This window comes from Orcinus orca, chromosome 1 (assembly GCF_937001465.1).
Source record: "Orcinus orca chromosome 1, mOrcOrc1.1, whole genome shotgun sequence".
In the NCBI taxonomy this organism is placed as follows: Eukaryota; Metazoa; Chordata; class Mammalia; order Artiodactyla; family Delphinidae; genus Orcinus; species Orcinus orca.
This window is the reverse complement of record NC_064559.1, coordinates 198,193,411-198,214,233: the sequence shown is the minus strand read 5'-3', so window position 1 is coordinate 198,214,233 and position 20,823 is coordinate 198,193,411. Positions and strand designations below refer to the sequence as shown.

General features: G+C 45.9%; 1 protein-coding gene across 10 annotated transcripts in view; it reads right to left on the bottom strand.

Annotated features, from left to right (window-relative positions):
* UBR4 (ubiquitin protein ligase E3 component n-recognin 4) overlaps window positions 1–20,823 on the bottom strand; it is a 127,950-nt gene that overhangs the window by 37,024 nt on the left and 70,103 nt on the right. For all 10 annotated transcript variants that reach the window (XM_033433099.2, XM_033433101.2, XM_033433102.2 and 7 more), the window contains 18 exons: window positions 17,853–17,949; window positions 16,866–16,973; window positions 16,309–16,425; window positions 14,919–15,128; window positions 13,244–13,393; window positions 11,772–11,999; window positions 10,938–11,016; window positions 10,214–10,459; window positions 8,720–8,888; window positions 8,051–8,195; window positions 7,383–7,468; window positions 6,578–6,665; window positions 6,123–6,316; window positions 4,265–4,504; window positions 3,712–3,850; window positions 2,863–2,988; window positions 2,623–2,751; window positions 1,481–1,824 (listed from right to left, as the gene is read on the bottom strand). In XM_033433099.2, coding sequence (XP_033288990.2) covers window positions 1,481–1,824; window positions 2,623–2,751; window positions 2,863–2,988; window positions 3,712–3,850; window positions 4,265–4,504; window positions 6,123–6,316; window positions 6,578–6,665; window positions 7,383–7,468; window positions 8,051–8,195; window positions 8,720–8,888; window positions 10,214–10,459; window positions 10,938–11,016; window positions 11,772–11,999; window positions 13,244–13,393; window positions 14,919–15,128; window positions 16,309–16,425; window positions 16,866–16,973; window positions 17,853–17,949 — 2,895 coding nt within the window. The remainder of the gene's footprint in view (window positions 1–1,480; window positions 1,825–2,622; window positions 2,752–2,862; window positions 2,989–3,711; window positions 3,851–4,264; window positions 4,505–6,122; window positions 6,317–6,577; window positions 6,666–7,382; window positions 7,469–8,050; window positions 8,196–8,719; window positions 8,889–10,213; window positions 10,460–10,937; window positions 11,017–11,771; window positions 12,000–13,243; window positions 13,394–14,918; window positions 15,129–16,308; window positions 16,426–16,865; window positions 16,974–17,852; window positions 17,950–20,823) is intronic.

Here is a 20,823-nt window from a genome sequence, read left to right as displayed (position 1 = left end):
GACTGAGAACAGAGCAGCACTGACACACGGGGGATTTTCTCCCCAGCCCACATCCCAGGCTGCACAGCCCCCAGACACTGCCTGGTGTGTCAGTCTCCAGAATCTAGATGTCCACTCTCAGCCTTGGCCACAACTCTTTCCTCATCTTCGCCAACTGCCCTCACTTCATTTCCCACAAGGCATCCACATTTCCCATCTGTGTCCCTTTGTAATAATGTATATTTTAATAATAAAAAAAACCCACGAATTGTGTCACATCCCTTTCTTGCTTCCCAACGTGTCTTGAATAAAATCCAAGTCCTTATAATGGCCTACGAGACCCTACAGGATCAGGGCCCTGGCGATCTCTCACTAAATCCCCTCCCCTTTGTTCCCCCACTGGTATCCTTCACTCCATGCACAAGGGCTCCCCCGCCCCTCACACCCCGGCCACACCCCTGCCTCTCCTCCTGACACTTGCTATTTCCTCTGTGTGCTGCCCGCGCCTTCAGTATCTGCATGACTTGCCCCCTCACCTCACGCAGGGCTCTGCTCAAGTATCACCCCTCAGAGGTCGTCCTTGACCACTTTATCCTCCGCAGCAACCCCACCCACAATCAGAGTTGCCATCCCAGCTGTACCGCTCTTCACATCTAATCTCCTGACACTGTACCGTGTAATTACCTGTTTACTGCCCTTCTCCCCTCTAGAACGTAAGCTACATGAGTGCGGGGACTTTGTTTCATCCACCACTGTATCCTCAGAGTTTAGAATGGTGCCTAGCATTCAGCAGATGCTCAATAAATATTTGTTAGATGAGTGAATAAATAATATAGCAAGTAATACTTACCAACCAGCTAACATGTTGCAGAACTTATGCAACATACTCAGTAAATAATCCAAATCCAGCTGTGGGTACTGCATGGGCACAGACTAAGTACTCCACAAATATGAGTTATTACTTGCATGAATTATGTTAGTCTATCCTCACCACAAGCCTTTAAAATATTTGCCACCGTCAGTATTTCTCAGATAAGGAAACCTTAGGCTCAGAGAAGTTAAGAAATGTGTCCAAGGCACATAGTACAAAATATCCGATACTGGGTCTTTCTGATCCAGATCCAAGCTCTGAATCCCTAGGCTCCACTGCTCCAACTGCCTTCCTCTGTTTGAGTCTTGAGTCCAAGTGCCCCGCTGCACCCTTCTCCTCCCTCACCAAAACTCAGAAACTGCTTCCTCAGGAAACCCCACTGGTACCAACCGAGTACAAGCCAAACATACTACCTACACGGAAACCTGGGCTTCAAATGCTCCCCAAGTTTGTTCAGCTATACCCAGGACCTCTTCCCATTTTTTTTTTCTCTATTATAAGCTAGCGAAGCTGTTTGGCAGGGAGAAGCACGGTTCCGTGCACCCTCTGGTGCTCCCAGCACCGCTGCCGCCCCCACCAAAGCACGAGCAGGCATGACCGGCCCCCGTCACCACGGCGCCAAGCTCTGACCGGGTCAGGAGGCACATGAGCTGGCGGACCTCCTCCCGCATGGCCGCAGAGCCTCTGCGAAGATTATAATCAAAGAGCTCCCTGATGAGGCCCTGGGAGACGAGGATGTGCCTCAGGGCGGGGTTGGTGGCCAGGGCCCGGAGCAGGGTGATACAGTGCTCTGTGACGGCCGAGGCGCAGCCGTAGCACTTGGTGGAGGATGTGTGGCCACAGCCCAGGACGGACAAGGCGCGGTACTGGCTGGCAGTGAAGGTGGGCTGCACGGAGGTCCGAGATGATTTGGTGGCTGCTTCCCTCTGCTGAAGGTCGTATTCCAGCAACTCTTTGCGTGAAGCAAAAACTTTCTAAGGAAAAAAAAAAGACAAAGGAGAAAGAAATCAGCAATTAAAATAAAGAAAAAGAGGAAGTTAACTAGAAATCAGCTTTGGTTTGAAAAAACACTTTACATGCATTATCTAATTTAGCCCTCTTGATAACCTTACCAGTTAGATACTTTATCCCCATTTTATAGAGGAGGAAACAAGCTTAGAGGGGTTGGCTTGACCAAAGTAAGTGGCAGAGTTAGAAGAGGGGTTGGCTTGACCAAAGTAAGTGGCAGAGTTAGAAGGCCCACGCCCTTAACTCCCACGTAACACTGTCTCATAAAGAACAGTCAGGAACGTAGGCACGTGTAGCAAAGATGGCACACCAGCAACTTAAGGGACAAGGACCCTGGCTCCTCTTGTCTGCGGCTAGCCTTCCCTCCCATGGGGGTGGGGTCTGTAACATGCCATCCACCGTATGGCCCACCCTGGTTGACTGGAGTTGGTGTGCCCTACCCTTCAAGCCTGCAAACACGTCTATCAGAAAAAACAGGAACAAAACCTTGGCACCTTATTTTTTTAAAACCAGTTAACCCCTCTACTAAAAGATGGGCTGTGAATGGTCAAGAAAAACACATCTATAATAATCTCCGTTATTCTGTTTTCCGGATTGAACTCAGCTCTCTACCGAGCACCCAAAACCGCTGTGGGTGAGAAGCTATGCGGCTGGGCAAGGGCACCCCCGGAGCTGAGCTGCTGGGGGAGAGCAAAGAACTGCTTTGGAAACGACATCGATAACACACGACAAAGCACACTGTCCAGCTGCTCCCGGTTCTCTACCTGGATGATTTTGGAGAGTTCATCGAAAGAGTTCTTGCAGTCTCCACAGTACTCCTGTGCCAACTGTAGGATGTACCGGTTCACACTGGCTGAGGTGGAACTGATGCCCCCAGCCGTCCCCGAGTCATCCTGCAACCAAGAGGGAAGCTGTCAGCCTTCCACCATGAGATGGCCTAACCCAGGGGCTAGTCTGCTTCTGACCCAGAACCCTCTCCAAATGTCCCTCCAGCTTTGGACTACCTGCGGCTTTTCAGGAGCTGCCTCGTTCACTTTGCAGAGCAGGTTCTCCAGCTGTGGCCGATGTCCCATCAGCTGGTGATACACTCGATCAGCTTTGTCCAGAAGTGTGTTGATGTTGGAAACAGCCTAGACAGGAAGAGACAGGGGCGTGCGTGAAGGCTCGTCAGCATGAAGATTTTCCCTGAGTGATCGGTCAGGGACCTCTAGGTCAGGTACTGTGTTTCATACGTTATTTCTATTCTTCACAATAATCCTGTGGGGAGGGCATGTTATTTTTAATAATACACAAAGTATACGATATACGTATAAATAAACGATGCTGAGAGCAGTGACTTATGCCAGGTCACACAGTACTAAAAAGCACAGGTGGAACTGGAACTTTCAACCTTCTGACTCCACAGCCAGGTGTTCTTTTGCTTTGCCAGGCTGCTGCTGCTAGTGACTATCCTGACAGTTCCCCCCTCTTCCCTGTCCTCCCATATCCAGTCCCACCACATCAGGCTGGCAGAGAACTAGCCCCTGGACAAGCCAACAATGAGGGAAGGCCAGCCACTGCAATTTGAAGCAGCCTGTGGAACAAATGCGGGGCAAGTCACCCCACTTCTATCTGCCTTTCCAAATCTTGTCATTTGTCGCTTGAGATATTCTAGTTTCATTAACATGTCTCCAAAATCCTACACAAACCATGTGTTCCAATATATCTGTCTTATTTGTTGCCACTCAAAAGCTGAGCCCTAACAGTGCTGAGTTGAGAAAACTTCAGCTAGAAGGAAAAGCACACTCCCCACATCAGCTCAGTCCACAGCTCAGATCAAAGCCCTGCTGAGTCTCGGACGGAGGCGGCCTTACCTTCTTCCGGTCTTCTTCATTCTCAATGGGATCCACTGCACAGCAAGGCTTGGCATAGAGCATGAAGTCGAAGCGAGCGTATTTACAGAAGCCACAGGCATTGCACAGGAAGGGGTCCTTTTCATCATAGTTGATGGATCTGAAAAACCATAGTGATTGGGTCAGGGGGCAGCAGAGGATTTGTAGGGAGAGGAGATGGACCGTGCCACGTCTATACACTGCAAACTATTGCAGGGACTCTCGGAGGGGCAGCAGCAAATAGGTGAGGATGACTTAAGCAACCAGGTAACAAGAAAGGGAGACCCAGAACCAAACCTAGGGACCCCAGCACCACCCACCACTGGATGGTCTCGTGAATTCACATGCATGCGCACGCCCACACACACCCCACTCTTCCCCTTCCCTCCCGTTTTCCACCCTTGAACTCTGCACTCTACATACCCATAATCCTGTAGTTATTATGAGGGCACCACACAATGAAATTGAGCACAAGGAGACTCTTACAGAAAAATACAAGGAATGTGCCTGGCCTGGGTGACAACCACTCACTTACCTGCATTTGTGACACTGGTAGACATTCTCTCCACAGTTGCCACAGACCCCTGGGTTGGCAGGGACTGAGGCACTACAGCGTGGGCACTGCAGGGTCTCCGTGGAGGCCTGATAGTTTTCATAGAAGTCTGCAAACTCAATCATCAGGTTGGAAGCCACTATTGGCAAAGGCAGGTCGATCTTCACCTCTGTCTGCCCGGGGGTCAGCTGAACCTTCTTGGCTTTGTGCCAGCGAGCCGGCCTAGGAGAGACAGTGTCAGACAGAGGGGTAGATGGCCTAAGAGCCTCTCACAAGACCCTCAGCAGTGACAGTCTGATGAGACGAAGAGAAGACTGTCCCTACCTATTCTTCTAAGGCAATTAAGTCTAAGGAAAGGAAATCTGGCAAATAAAAGCAACTTAATTTAAAAAATGTTTCCTCTATTCTTTCTCTCTTAAAAAAAAGGTGGGGGGGAGAACATACAGGTGCTTTAAGACATTATATATGATAATTTTTGATACTCCAGAAAAACAAGGGAATGCACATCAAGGGAAGATATTACTCCAAGAGCATGCCACGCTGAAGCCTGGAATCCCAAGAGGTACCGTGATGACGACTGCCATGAGTTCCTATCAAGACAACTACCTTGGAAGGATAACACTCAGGTTGCTTTAGAGAGGCAGAGGGACATACCAGGATCCGGACTAACTGCCAAGTAGAGTCAGAAAGAGTAAAGGCATGGGATAATTTAGAGGTAATTATATGAATACGATTAGAGCTAATATTTACTGAGCACTTACTATGCGTCAGGCTCTGTTCTCAGCACTTCACATATACTAACACATTTAATCCTTAAAATAACACCTTGAAAGTGTGTAATTTTTACAGTTAAGGAAACTTTTATACATTTTACAGTTAAGGAAACTGAGGCTACGTAAATTCTACAAGGGATGTGAACCCACAGTCTCATTCCAGAGTCTGAGGTCTTTACCAGCAGCTACGCTGACTCTACACAACAGAGAATCAAATCCACCTTCTCCAGAGGGAACTGGGTCATCCCAATGAGCAGCTTCTACTTGCAGATCATCAACGTTAACTATGCTTTTCAAACGACAAAGAGAAAACTTCCTTTAAGCAGAGCTCCTGTGGCCATTTGTTCATGTGGTACACGCTAGCTTTATGCTACTTTTAGAGTAATACCAACACTTCCATTCTATGCACAGAGCAGCACTCCCTGTAGGTCTAAACATTCAAATAGCAACTACTTATATTCTCTGCCCAACATAAATGCCTGAGTCTTCAACAACAAGTGGTCTGTCTCTGTAAAAGCTGACACTATATAACCCATGCTAGTGTCTTCTTTGGCCCGTATACAACATGCCTTGAGATTCAGATGTTGGGACAGATAAGCTAGAAAGATCCAACATCAGTATACGTAGAGGGAATGCACCATGCAGAAATGGAAGGACTTCAAACTAGAGAACCTCCTTGAGAAATACTGCCTGCTCTGTGAACAAGAGAACAGTGTCTTAATCCAAGAAACAACTACTTCCCCTATAGAATCGTCTATCTAAAAATAGAACCGCTCTAGTTAACATGGGTATGAGAAGCCTAGAGTCCCCCTCACTCAGCTTCCCTTCAGGCTGTTGAAGATCTTAGACCCTGAGGGCTCCATGGGACATAATTTCAAAATAGTTTTCGTCAGCATCCTTAAGAACTGGTGTTTCACCTGTGTCCTTCAGCCATGACCTAAGGAGGCAAGAGGACATACTAGGCCTCCAGGAATGTGCTGCTTTACCTGATTCCAGCAATCAAAGGCAACAACTGGTATTGAGCCTCATAAGCCTGCTGCCCCTCCCCAAGTCTGAAAAGCCCGTACTTGTTTTTCAGCTCCACGATGGCCTGCACAGTTCGGTTGTTGTAATAGAGGTTGATAGTCCGCACCATCTTGGTCCGTTTCAGGTCCCCAATTTTCACCGTCACTTTGCTGATGGTGTGGCTGCCAATGAGCTTCACAACCTGCTGGGTGGTGGTGTACCTTGTGTCCACTTTAATGGAAGACAGCTTGATATACTAAATGCAAAAGTAAACACAAAACAGTGTGTTAGTTCAAGGCTAACGGCTCATCCTGTCCTCTTCAAAGCTCATCAGTGTAACCCACTCTTCATCCATGGATGAAGTTTCTATTTAAGGTAGCAGGGCAGGTAAGGATTAATACAACTGCAACCAACCACTGGGAGAGGGATGCCTATGCAGTAATAATCAACCTCTAAAAACAAGAAACCCACTGGCCCTGTAAGCCTCGGGACTGTCCGTGTTAAAGATGTCACTTACACAAAACGGCACTTCTGGATTATTACACACAAGGCAGGGATCACTCTCCAGGTAATAGCCATCAAACTCCACTAGGCCAGACAAGGTGCTAAGGAAGAAAGCAGTCTTAGCATAAGGAGATTTTCATTTTAGGAAGCATGTAGCTTCACAAAGAAGCCATGAGAAAACCATGGCTCCATATTCCCCAAGGCAAGCTCCACTCTAGTGAGAACACAAGGAAATGTGAGACATCCCAACAGAGTTAAGTCACAGGAAGGGAATTTCAACGGAGTGACCTTAGACGTTCCCTATTTCTGAGCTGTTCTGAGGTCACAGGAATCCTAAATGTTACATTAAAATCTGACTCAAAGAAGAGTCACAATTAAATTTACTAAAAATCACTGAATTGTACACTTGTAATGTGTAAATTTTGTTGTATGTAAATTATACCCCAATAAAGTTTGGAGAAAAAAAAAGAACAGTCACTAATAAACCAGGGAAATAATAAACTGACCGTTTAGCCAACAGTGTCTTCCAAAGTTTTTTTTTTTTTTTTTAATGCAGCCATTTCTGTAAACCTGCCTTATGTGATTTACACTTAGACCCTTGAAAACTAGAGACCTTCTTAAATCATTGCTTACCAAACCCTAATTCAGCAGTTACATTTTGAGCACCTTCTATGCACAAGGCCCCAACTACAAGGGAGGGATTCAAAGACCAACTAGACAGGAGCGTATTGATTCATAAATAAGAGCCAATCAATGTGGAAATAGCAACTGGACTGTTGACCGAGCTTCAAATAGGAAGAAAGCAGAACAAAACTCACTTGTAAATGCTGGAGTTGGGATGGTTGGTAAGAATGTGGTTCTGAGTACGAAGAATCTCCACAGCCTTCTGTGAATATTCTTTCAACTGAAAACAGAAGTCAATATAGGACCAGAATCAAAGCCTAAGGGAAAGTCTTACTGGCAAAAACTTTTCCTCTGCTTTCTAGCTGATACCGCCCTAGAAGTAGCAGCCCTCATTCAGAATCAAACAAAGCTGAGCCTAACTCCTAGTCATTTAAAGGATTCTATCTTCTTTAGTAGTTTCCACGATCGTAGTGACAGCCCCTCTTTCTATACCTTGTGGAGGGAGAGAAATTTTATTATTATGGAGAAGCCATGAAATGGTTATCTAATTGCAAAAACACGTTGGATATGTGATCAGGACTGCCAGGAAACCCAGAGGAGCACTTTCTTTCCCAAGCAACTTTAATGAGTTGCATTTTCTTCCCCACTTTATCTACTTCTATTGGCTAAGCCAAATTCAGACTATACTTATTTGCTAGTGTATATTATCTAGGTGGCATACATACTGGGAGTGCTTAATATATATTTAAAAGAGATTTCATATATGTACTCCCATGTGGGTTGATCATAACGTTCTTAACTCAAGATAAAAAAGGTTAAAATGTGGCCAAGTTAGCCTCTCCAACCGTCAATCATCTGTTACCTTCTTCTCTGTTTGTGGGGTTTTCAAGGAGAAATATCCTAGTAGGTCCACAAATTGGGCAGCCTTACGACCGTAGGCTGGGAGTTCTGGCCATATAGACCACATCAGATCTAGCAGGAGCTCCTGTTGAGATTTGCTAGAGTTTCTGTAGATAAATGACAGCTCATATTATAAGCAGCAGAAAACCCTGAGGTTCCTTTATTTATCAACAAGGCCCAGGTACCGTTTTGGAGATGTATCTATTTCCCCACAACTATGGGTTAAGTTTGAATGGCTCTACTGTTCTTTTGACAATCAACCTTAACAGATGTAGCATGATCCTTTCCTGTCTTCAGGAGGTGATTTATTCCCACCATCTGACATCTCTCAATGGCAGAAACTGAGCTTTGTTACCCTAAAGAGTCAAGCCTGGTCATTTTACAAACTTGTAAACATAGCCTTCTTAGTGGAAAACAGATCATCTCTTGCTTCTGACATCAGTTTAATAGCCAAAAAGCAGATAACTCAATGAAGAAATCTGTAATAGTCAAGAGGATTCAGATTGGTGTAAATACTTAGAGTACGGACGACCTTGAGTATGGAACATAGAGCCAAGACAGAACTGCTGATACATCACCCACTCTGGTCCCAGACCCACACAGTCTGCTAAAACTAAGCCCCGGACCCTACCTGTAGATATGCAGCGTCAGGCAGTGGGCCTGCCAGCGCACCGAGGAAGAATTGGACTCTAAGAGGAAGCAACGCAGAAACTGGACCAAGGTCTCCTTATCTGCAAATTTGTTCAGCTGGTTCACCAGAGCTGTGCACAGCTGATCCTCCTGGCTTCCTGAGCTCTCACCTGCAAGATCAAAGCAGGACTGAAGGGCTGAAAAGTAGGAAGAAGTGGTCTAGGGTCCTACAGCCAGTGCTCAGGTGGAAAGAGAGGGAATTCTGTCCATGTTTTAAAGTTTCACCAAAATGGTTATGATTTGAAAACAACTTTCAGGGGCTTCCCTGGTGGCACAGTGGTTGGGAGTCCGCCTGCCGATGCAGGGGACGCGGGTTCGTGCCCCGGTCCAGGAGGATCCCGTGTGCTGCGGAGCGGCTGGGCCCGTGAACCATGGCTGCTGGGCCTGCGCGTCCGGAGCCTGTGCTCCGCAACAGGAGAGGCCACAACAGTGAGAGGCCCGCGTACCGCAGGGGGAAAAAAAAAAAAAAACTTTCAGTTGTTTACTAAGAGACAAAAAGTCAGCCCCAGATATAATAATCCTACCAAAAAAAGTACCTCTACAAGCCTGGCACCGACAAAGATAGTCACATTGGAGAAGGAATTTCCTTTCAGAAGTTTGCTACCTACAACAGTCAACATTACCACAGACTGGCACAGAGAGATCTGAATAATTCATTGGGGAATGTGAACCTCAACTGCTCTCCACCCATCACCTGTCTCAGGCCTCCAAGGACCATGAAAATCAGGAACGCAGAAAAACGCTTTTGCCTTTCTGATGGCAAGGAATCAGCTAAAGCTCACTACAGTGTCCATTTGTAGAGCATTTACCAGTTTACAAGGCACATTTATAAGCATAGTTTCATTTAACACCGACAATCTCTCCACGAGCAAGTGTTATTATTTCATATTAAAAGAAACTTGGGCCTAGTAAAAATGTATGGTGCACTTTGACATTTCCCGTTACAGACACTAGGTACGGAAGTCACACTCTTTAAGGTGTCACCTTCAACATAACTGAAAATGACACTAGAGGGCATTTGGGTTTTAGGTCCCTGTAAATCAGGATGAAAAACCTTTCAGAAGAAGAGAATGACAAACTTATGGTTACCAAGGGGGGAAGGGGGGAATGCAATGAACTGGGAGACTGGGACTGACATGCATACACTACTATGTGTAAAACAGATAACTAATGAGAACCTACTGTATAGCACAGGGAACTCTACTCAGTGCTCAGTGGTGAACTAAGTGGGAAGGAAATCTAAAAAAAGAGAGTATATATATATACGTATGACTGATTCACTTTGCAATACAGCAAGAAACTAACACAACGTTGTAAAGCAACTATATGCCAATAAAAATTAATTAAAAAAAAAAGAAGAAGAGAATGAACGATGTGCTCTGAGAGAGATTAGAACACATCACCCTGGTCACTGAGACAAGAAGGTGACCCTTACCCTCTTTCTCCTTTTCCTTTTCTTCTTTCTTACTCTTCTTTGTGGACGACTTTGACTGTGTTGTGGCTTGTCCAGAACCAGTGGCCACAGGGGCTGAGGAGGAGGAAGCACTGGAGGGCCCTGCCGAGGCCGCCAGTGCAGCGAGGACTTTGCTGCCGCACAGAGCACAGGAGAGCAGCTGCAGCAGCACCGGAGACACGCCCTCATCCACCAAGAAGCTGACTTGGAGGAGGAAGTACAGGACAGCTGCAGGCAGAGGAGACAGGGGCTCAGCTCTGACACAACTGCGAGACTCACACACAAGAACGGGAGCACCTGCTCCAGACGCCAGGGCTGCCCTACTCCCACCACCTCCTTTGTCCAGGTTCTCTGCTGGAAGTTCCCAGAAGAATTTACACCCTCTTTGGAAATATCTGACAAGTACTGCAACAACTACACAGAGGCTGGCTCCCAGCCCCCACTCCTGTGAAGAAGATGATTCTCCTCCTTAGCTGACCACAACAATATGCTTGTTGTCGTCCCACCGCACCCCACATTTTGTCTATGGACGCTTAGCAATCTTGTAAGTTTTTACTTGTCTTCTTTGCTGGGCAGAGTTCTGTCTATCTTGCTCATGGCTGTATCTCTAGAACCCAGTTTAACGCTTGGCATATAGTGGGCTTCGATGAACAGTTCTTGAAGGAATGAATGAGTAACAGCAACCAAAAGGAGAAGCACTGCTTACAGTCATCTTTGATGCAGAATTTCTGCCAGTTGATGGTTCGCTGGGCAGCAATCTCTGCACAGGCTTTCAGGTGCTCCATCTGAAATGGAAACCAATCACCAGAAACGACCCACACCCGCTGTCTTGAGGGGTCATCACCTCAGCTTTGGACTACAAACCCTCGCCCTCTGTGCAAGGTTGATCGGTGCCCCGGTGAACCTGGGGCCAAGGCCCAAACACTGAGCCTCCTACATTCAACGTCCCACCACACAAAGCCCTTTTGTTTTCAGGGATTCTTCAGACCACTCAATAATGCAGCAGGAAAGGTAGGTCATGACGTAAGACACTACAATCCAGTTTATTTTTTTCTTGCTAAAAGCATAATAGTAAGAACACTGGATTAGGAGTCTTTAACACTGAAGATGTTCTTCCTAGATGTTCCTATGCAATATATTCAATTTACTCCCCAAAGTGAAACAACTGATCTTAGGCGATAATACATCATTTCTTTAGTATTCAGGGACAAAAATGAGAGGTGCACAAATCCCGGGTTGATCCTGCCCACGACATGAGCAAATGACACTGGTAAAAAGCCCAAGCCACCCCTCCTCACAACAGAGGAACCACTGCCAGGTGGGGGCGGGACCAGGGAGGGGCAATCGCAGACCCTGAAGCCAAGTGCATGTGGTATAGCACCCAGGTGGGTATCATGGATCTACCCTGCTCGCAACCCTGGCCATGATGTTCTCAAAATACCGAAAAGCCCTGTGTGTGCTGCTCCATCCTATTACCCACTTGGCTGAGCCTCATCCACAGCCTCCCCTGCCCTACCACACCACCCAACACCGGCCGTACCAGGCTGATGAGCGTGTCATACTGCAGGGCGGAGCCAGAGCTGGCTGTAACCACACTTGCCCGGAGGAAGATCCCCTGCTCCTCCAGCAGCTTCTTGATCCCGCGCACATGGGAGTCGAGGGTGTGCAAATCCCGGAGCTGGCGGTATTTCTCCTTTGACCCACAGATGAAGAGCAGAAGTTTGCGGACTTGCCGGCGCACAAATGGAGTTTGCTGGATCATCAGGTACTTGAGGGGAGAAACGACACAAAGAGTCAATGACTCTGGAACTGTATCTGTACCAGCCACAGCGCCTCGGGTTTTCATGAGCTGTTACTAAAACCTGGTAACACAGACCAAGCTACTTCCTTGCTGTCAAGCTAGGCCCTGGTGAGCTTTAGTATTCCTTACAAGGACCAGCAGAAAGACAGGCACAGAAAGGAAAACGTCAGAAAGGGAAAAGGAGCAACATGCCTGCCACTGCTCGTGGAGTACCTAGGAATCTATAGGAGGCTGGTCTGCACTCCAGCCCACCCAGAATGAACGCGTGAAGAAAAATAACATTCAGAATCTCTCTTTCAGGTAAAAGAGGTGGGGAAGAAGCTGCGCCGTTACATCTACATGACTTGAAATGGCTGTTTGGGGTTTGCTAACATTATTCTTCCCAGAGTTAATCTCATGCTTGCTGTGCAGGTTATTCAGCCATTTCCTCTCGGCTCCAAAGCCACCCCACCACACCCTGCTCTGTGACGTCCAGTCCAGAACTAAAGCTAACTGCGCTGTTTCTTGCCGGCTGGTCCCCTCTTAGGTTCTGCCAGTGGGGAGCACTGGAGGGACACCAAAAGGCAGGAGGGAGAGAAGGGACTTGCTCCTTCCCACCTGCCTGCCGTCCTAGGAGCAGCCCTTCACCCTAGCGGCCTCCAGCATCTCTTCAACAGTCAAGGACAAACCAGGTCCGGGCGGTCCTGTTCACCGGCTTCTTTTAGAGCTTCCAGACTCCACCACATCACACCCCTTCTGGGCTCCTGAGGTGCGAGCAGCGGCAGCCCCTCCTCAGCTCCGCCGGCCTCTCCTCTGCACTCGGGGGGCTGCTGCTGCTGCTGCTTGCGGCTACTACCCCTGTGTTACCACAACGTTCCCTTTTTATCTCTGCGGTTCTTCAGTGGCTGCTTAACCAATTCTCTATATTAAAATCTCTCAGTTCATTTAACTAGTATACTTTCTGTTTTCCAGGCAGAGTCCAAACTATTAAACTTGTCCATTATCACCACATGTGGGCGAAGGTAAGTGTAGAGAACCAAACACTAAAGTGGATGGCTTGCTCTGACACACATCTTCCACAGTTTCACCACATAGTACACTCTGGAGGGGCAAGACCTAAATGGTGGGAGGGACTCTGCTGGGGGAAATACCACCTGATGCTTAGGATGCAAGGGAGCCACAAAGGCAGTCACAGCCGACGTGTCCTCTCCTCGACTGGGACCTTCACTTACCTCTGAGAGAAAGTAAAACCACGAATGATCAAAGACAGGAGGTGGGATTCGAGAATTGGTGTCAGCGATCTTTTTGATCTGGTATGGCAGCCTCAGTACCATCTCTGTGAGAAGCTGAGTGTAGGCCTCAAACACATCAGCAGCATGGCCCTGGGAGAAGAACATTTGTGTAAGAACCTGTGATTGACAATTTCCCGACCGCAGTTAGGAAAAAGGCTGGTCTATTGCTCACTAGGAGAACCTCACACTGGAGATGGTAAATGGCACCTTTCAAAGCTGGAGCCTTCACCGACGGATAGTTCAGTTTACAAACCCAGGAAGACCCCAGGCTCCCGGGGGCAATTTCATTACATGCAAAGCTTATTGTGGAGGCAGATCTCACTGCTCTTTAAAGTTCTAACATTTCACTCTGGTTTTTGACACTGGATTGATTTTACTCTGCTTACACAAAAATTAGAATAGGAAAAAATTGAAAAAACAGCAATGGAGAAGGATTTCTGACTTTCTATGAGATGTATTCCATTCCCTAGAACCAAAGCTTTCCATGACAACAAGAAACATTCGTGTAACCAAGGGGGTGTCAAAGATCACTAAACTCAGTCGAGATCCTGGGCCCACACACAGAGGCAGGGGTACCGAGAGATTGAGGACAACGGAAACAACAGCCATCCTACAACCTGTGTGGTCCCCAGGAAGACACTGTGAGAGTTTGGGGGCATGTGTCCCACATATTCAATCACCAGCTGTTTATCAGATCTATGTCAAGCACTGGGCGTGTGAAGAGAAATAAAATATGGTCTTTGCTGATAGTCTGGAGGGGAAGACTCCACATGTGTGCACAGGGTGCTCTGGGACCCAGGGAAAGGCCATCTCGCTCAGACAGCAGAAAAGTGTGTTCTGGGAAAAGATCCAATACTTGAGCTGGGTCTTGAAGAAGGGCTAGGAGTTAACTAGACAGGGGAAGGAAGGGATGCAGAAGGAGAGGAAAAAATTTCTGAAGGGACAGCATGTACGCTGGGAGAGACACACAGATTAGCAGGGCTGCATGCAGGGGTGTTACAGTTGATAAAGTAGAGAGTTAAGTAGATAGCTGGATCGGCAAAGAACTTTTTGGCTGAAAAGTTATGGAAAACCACTAGAAGGTTATACAAAGAGAAGGACATGACCAGATTCACAATTTGTGCCCTGTTATACTCCCATACTATTCGAAGCAGTCCTGAGTATGCAATAAGCAGCACAGCTACCCCAGGCCATCTTGCTCCACTACATGGACTCCTCCAATGGAACAGAAATGGTAATAATAATTAACATTTATTGAGCACTGCTATGTGCTAGGCACTGCGCTTTACAAACATCACCTCATCCAATGCTCACAACAACTCTATAAAGCAGATACTATGTGTATGCTCATTTTCCAGGTGTGCCAACTGAGGCTTACTAAGGTTAGATAGAACTTCTCCAAGCTTCATGGCTGGTAAGTGGGAACACTTGTTCCTGAGGGACATGTTCCCAGACTCACCTGACCAGAAAGCCCATCTTCTAAACTAGGGCATCCTGTAACAGCAGGGGGAGTATGTGACATCCTCGGCTCCTTCAGCGCTACTCACTGAGACTGAAGAGGACAGTGCCCTAGATGAGGGACAGGAGTGGTTCACTGCCCGGGGAAGGACCTCACCTTCACATACTGGCGGAGGAAGAATGGGCTCATGTCGGGTGGGGATGACGTAGTATGTGGTTTCAGCAGCTGGCTGGTAGCCACGGGTTCCTCATCGTTCTGCTGGCTCTTCCAGTACTCCAGCAGGGACTTGAGCACGTGCAGGCAGTAGTCCACAGCGCCAGAGCTCAGCAGGGCTGCTGCTGTGGCACTGGAGATGAGGGAAGATGACTGGGGAAAAACCAGGGAGAAGCTAAGAATGGCCTGCAGAACAGTGTGGCATTCAGCTGAGTGTTGGGGGTAGGAAACGCACTCACAACAGCCTTAGGAGAAGCTGTCATGGAACTGAGGGAGTCAGTCTCTTGAGTTAAAAGTTTCCCGACTAGGGGCTTCCCTGGTGGCGCAGTGGTTGGGAGTCCGCCTGCCGATGCAGGGGACACGGGGTCGTGCCCCGGTCCGGGAGGATCCCACGTGCCACGGAGCGGCTGGGCCCGTGAGCCATGGCCGCGCGTCCGGAGCCCGTGCTCCACAACGGGAGAGGCCAAAATAGTGAGAGGCCCGCGTACCGCAAAAACAAAACAAAACAAAACAAAAAAAACGTTTCCCGACTAACTCAAACATTTCCCCCACTCTTCTGAAGAGCAGCATGGTAAGAGAAAACAAAGGAACACCAGTTCCCAAATCTAATCTCCCTACACATATGTGCCAGAGGCCAACGAGGCCAGGATTAGATAACCCTTCCACCTGCAGGGAAGAGTTTTCTCTTTCTCCTTGGGCAGCTAGAAAAGAAGCCCATTTATGTTAAAAAGAGAGAAAACTTTCCACTATAGGCACTTCTTTGCAGCCCCACCCTCCTAGTAGGGGCTCTTTCCATAGAACCAGCTTCCAAAGGAGATGGGGTGAGTGATCACATGAACAGAAAAGCGGGAGAAAAGCTACTGTAAATAAAACCATTAGGAGAGCCTGGCAAGCCCCAGCCACCCACACAGCTCAGAAGCTCATTAAGATTGGATGCAGTTCAGCCCCATTTCTATCTTCTCTGCTTTGTGTTAATCTCCTTTCCACCACACACCACTGCTTTCTCTCTGCTCTATTACCATACCTTATAGCAACATACAGGAGGGGAATCCTCTTAGCCACTCTGCGCCTTGCAGAACAGTCTCCTGCTTTTCAATAATGGAACTTCCAAACGCTTTAACCGCCCCCAGTGGAGGGATTGTTGGAAAAGATCAGAGCTTGGAAGGGACCCCGAGAAAGGTAGATGCTCTGCCCCTGAGCGGTGGCAGCTTAGAATGTTACTGCTCTCAAGCGACAATGGCCTGGCTCTAACAGAGGCCTCTGCCCACTGTCCGAGTGCCAACCAGACAATCCTCTTTCCTTTCCCCACACCCATTAGCCCAAAGCAAGATACCTCGCATATGGAAGACTTGGATCCGGATTTGGTCCTGGACATGAAGACACTCAGGAGTCTCATCACCACCAGGTGGACCTCATTCAGGGCACTGCGTTCGTTCTTCTTGGAGACGTCCTGGGGACAGAGGCGGAGCCCAGAAGACCACACTTACTTTAACCTTGAGGCGTCCCCTCAACAAGATTGCCTCACTTGGACTCAGAGACAAAACAAGCTCCAATGTACCTGTGGTCTATATGTGGATGATCTAGAGTCTGATACACCTAGGAAGCCATGTTAAGATACAAACAACCAGTTCGTTGTTTTCACCCTGTGGAGCTACAAAAGGTCTATGAGGGCAGGGACTTGGTCTTGTTCCTCATTTATAGCCAGAGCCAAAAGTATGCCAGGGCCAAAGCAGGCACTAAAAACGTTTCTGATGAATCAACACAACTGGAGCCCCCAGTGGAGGGTCACCCCTTGAAACTAGGTGAAGTTCCTCTAAGAGAGGAATGAAAAACTGAAAACTGATCTCAGCCAATCCCTGCCTCTCACACAGTATGACTCTCAAATTTCACCTTCTTATCCATGCCCAGTTCAGCAATAAGCTGGGAGAGCAGGTTGTCCAGGGCCCCCTTGTCTTTCTCATCTTCTCCATCCAGATCTGTAGTAAGCATCAGAATGACCTGGACGTCAACAGAGAGATAAAACATGAAAGCCAATTCCCTAAAGAACAACAATTCTAAACACAAGGTGTTTCAGAAGAAATCCCAGTCTTCCTGACTGCCCTGTCAATCATAACAATAATCCATGAAAAGGTTCTCTAAGTCCTAAGGTAACCAAAGTTGAAGTGTCCAGAGTCAGAAGAGTCAAATTATGGCATATGCTACCCTTGTCATCACAGAAAATGTTCTGCAAAACTAATTGACTAGCCTACACTATACTATATCCAACCAAAGTGGCTTAAGAAATGGCACTATGGTATTCTAATTAAAGAACAATTTTGCCTAAGACGAAGGCAGCTAGTGGGAGAACAGCTATCAGACGACACTCTACTACTAATATTAATAAAGAGTTACTAGGGCTTTCCTGGTGGTGCAGTGGTTGAGAGTCCGCCTGCCAATGCAGGGGACATAGGTTCGTGCCCCGGTCCGGGAAGATCCCACGTGCCGCGGAGCGGCTGGGCCCGTGAGCCATGGCCGCTGAGCCTGCATGCCCGGAGCCTGTGCTCCGCAACAGGAGAGGCCACAACAGTGAGAGGCCCGCGTACCGCAAAAAAAAAAAAAAAAAGAGTTACTAGACACTAAGAATCTCTGGAGCAGACTTTTGTTCCTGGCTCTGTCAATAACTAGCTGGATGGCTGTAGAAAATTTTTAATTTCATTCTCTGATCCTCGGCCTTCTCATCTATAAAATGAAGGGCTATAACTTGCAATTCAAAATTACATCCATTATTCTATGAGCTAATACCAAACCAAGTCTTACAGAGCCTCAGAAGGAGAGCTGTGAGCATGCTTAAGGATGGTCCAACTCTGATGTGACAGACCCAAGTGAACTGAGGGATACCTGCATGTATGGAATGGCCCGGACACCTCCAACACTTCGTAACTGGGGCAAAGTTTGCAGTAGTCTCTCCAACAGCATCAGACGGACCATGTGCAGCCTACATGACCAGGGAAAATACATGAAACATGAGCTAATACACAAACACTAACCAGCTGAATATAGTTCTTTCCTCCTGCCACTGACGTAAATAAGGAAGCTACTTCTTAGGAACAATCCTAGAATTAAAAAAAAAAAAAAAAAAAAAAACTGTTAAGACATGCCTTTGGTGTACCAGCAACATAGAAGGAAAAATCTCACTCTGTTAAAGTGGAGCAAAACTATTCCAAGATACAACTGATGGTACTGAAAACTTACTACAGGAAAGTTAAGATATTTCTCAAGCAACCAGGTCCTAGCTGTTCTCACTATTCAAACCAAACCTTCAACAGTAAGCTCTATGGCTTTTCCCAACACATGGCCCTATTCTGCCTCCAGGCATTATTTTCTGGAATTCTCCCGTCTACAAATTTTACATCATCCAATTGTATAGTGACCTAGCCCTTTTTTCTTGCTTCCCAAGTCCTTAGGAAGGCCAGTCACTGCTTTGCCCTCTCACAGCTTAGTCATCATTTTTCCTAGTATAAAATTCAATCTCAGCATCAATACTAGAACCGTGAGTTCTCCCATATATGCAGTTGGCCACTACCTAGCCTTCTTCATCTGCAGATATACAGCTGGACTTCTGTAGTACAACAAATGTGTGTTTCTGGATCTCTAGTGAATATGCTGATGCAAGAGGACCAATATGAAAATTAATTAGGGTCTTGTCAACAAGTGGGTTGGCAGTCTCACCTAACACAATCTTACACAGATTAACAGTGCATTTGCTAAATCAATTCATGGATTCACTCTCAAAATTAATAAACCATTTTGCTTCATTTTACTTTACGTGTGTAAGAAACCACATGCCTTCATATTTTTTAAGTGTGATTTTCATGCATTCCATATCCTAGCAGGTATCCAGAATATTTTCAGTATAATAAAAGTCTGAATGAAAATAGAGTCTTGAATAATAAATGACAATTGTTCCAAAAAGAACTTGAAGGAATGAGCTAAACAACCTTCAGAATACAGTAATACACAAAAGCCCAGGCATGCATCTTCAAATAATTAGACCAGCTGTGTGAGGACTACAAATGAATAAAATTGCTCAGGAACAGATAAGGTACAAGTGATGAAAGGTGAGATGACAGCAGCAGCTTAATACTTTTAGGATAAAACATAACAAGTTCTGAGATGGATTAAAATCCTCAAATTTGGAGAACGTGCATGTGAATATATACAGAAAGGGAAGAGCCAACATAATGAGTAGAGTCTGGATCTGGACCAAGATCATGCCAGATTACTGACTTTTCAAACTCTTAAGACACTAGTACTCTTGCCACTTAACAAAAAAATTAAACAGTGTACCAAAGTTACAATTCCCTCCTTGCGACAAAGTAAAACCAATTCAGTTATTCTATTATTTAAAACAATAAGTTACTTAACAATTCTTTAACTAACTTATTCCTGAAAAATACAGTTAACTTAAAACAACTTTAGAGAATTTCATTAGCAATATGGCTAGGTTACCTAAATTGACCCTCTAGCTAAAAACAAATGAAAATCCTAAAAAGATATAACAACATTTTCGAAATAATGAGTCTCAAGAAATTTCAAAGGATCGAAATCACATAGTATGTTCCCCAACCATAGTAAATTAAACTATCAATAATAGAAAAATAATTAGAAAATCCCCAAATGTTTGGAAATTTGGCAACGTATTTCTAAATAGCCCACGGGCCAAAGACTAAATTACAAAAGAATTTAGAAAACATTTTGAACTGAACAGCAATGAAAATACAACGTATAAAAATATGTGAGCTCCAGCCAAAGCAATGTTAAAGGGAATTTTAGAGAGAAATATATAGCTTCAAATATGTATTGAAAAAGAAAGGTTTAAAATCAATGATTTAACCTTCCACCTTACAACGCTAAAAAAACCCAGAAAATTATCCCCCCCCCGCCAAAAATTAAGATACTAAAACAAGAAAGTTAGTAAGAAGAGAAAGGAAATAATCAAGAGTGGAAATGAAACAGGAAGTAGGCATACAACAGAGAAAAATCAAAGCCACATGTTGGTTCTTTGTAAATAAAGTTGATAACTTCTAGCAAGACTGACTTTTTTGGGGAAAAATATTTGCTACCCATACTAGAAATGAAAAAAGGTATATCACTACAAATCCTAAACACATTAAAAGGATGATAAGGTATATTATGAACAACTTTATGCCAGTAAAATGAATGAATTCCTTGAAAAGCACAACATACCAAAATTGACACGTGAAGAAACAGTAATAATTCTGTGTCATTTAAAAAACGAATCTATAGTTGAAAGTCTTCCCTTAGAGACCCAGGTGACTTCACAGCTAAATTTTTCCAAGAATTCAGACGAAATAAAACCAATCTTACACAAACTCTTGTAGAGAACAGAGAAATGGGAAACATGTCCTCACTTACTTTATGAGGCCAGAATAACATGAACACTGATACCTGACAAAAACACTTCAAAGAAGAAAAATTACAGGCCTAAATAAAATATCAGCAAATCAAACCCAGTGATGCAAAGGGTAAGACATCACGATCAGGTGTCCCCAGAAGGTTGGTTTGATAATGGAAAATATCAATTACTGTAATTTACAACCTTAAACAGAATAAAGGAGAAAAACATATAATCAACTAAGCGCCACAAAAGCAACTGGAAAGCTTCAGAAACCAACCCAAGATAAAATATCTCCCAGCAAACTACTAACAGAACTTAATTTGATAAAGAATATCCTAGGAGGGCTTCCGTGGTGGCCCAGTGGTTGAGAGTCCGCCTGCCGATGCAGGGGACATGGGTTCGTGCCCCGGTCCGGGAAGATCCCACATGCCGCGGAGCGGCTGGGCCCGT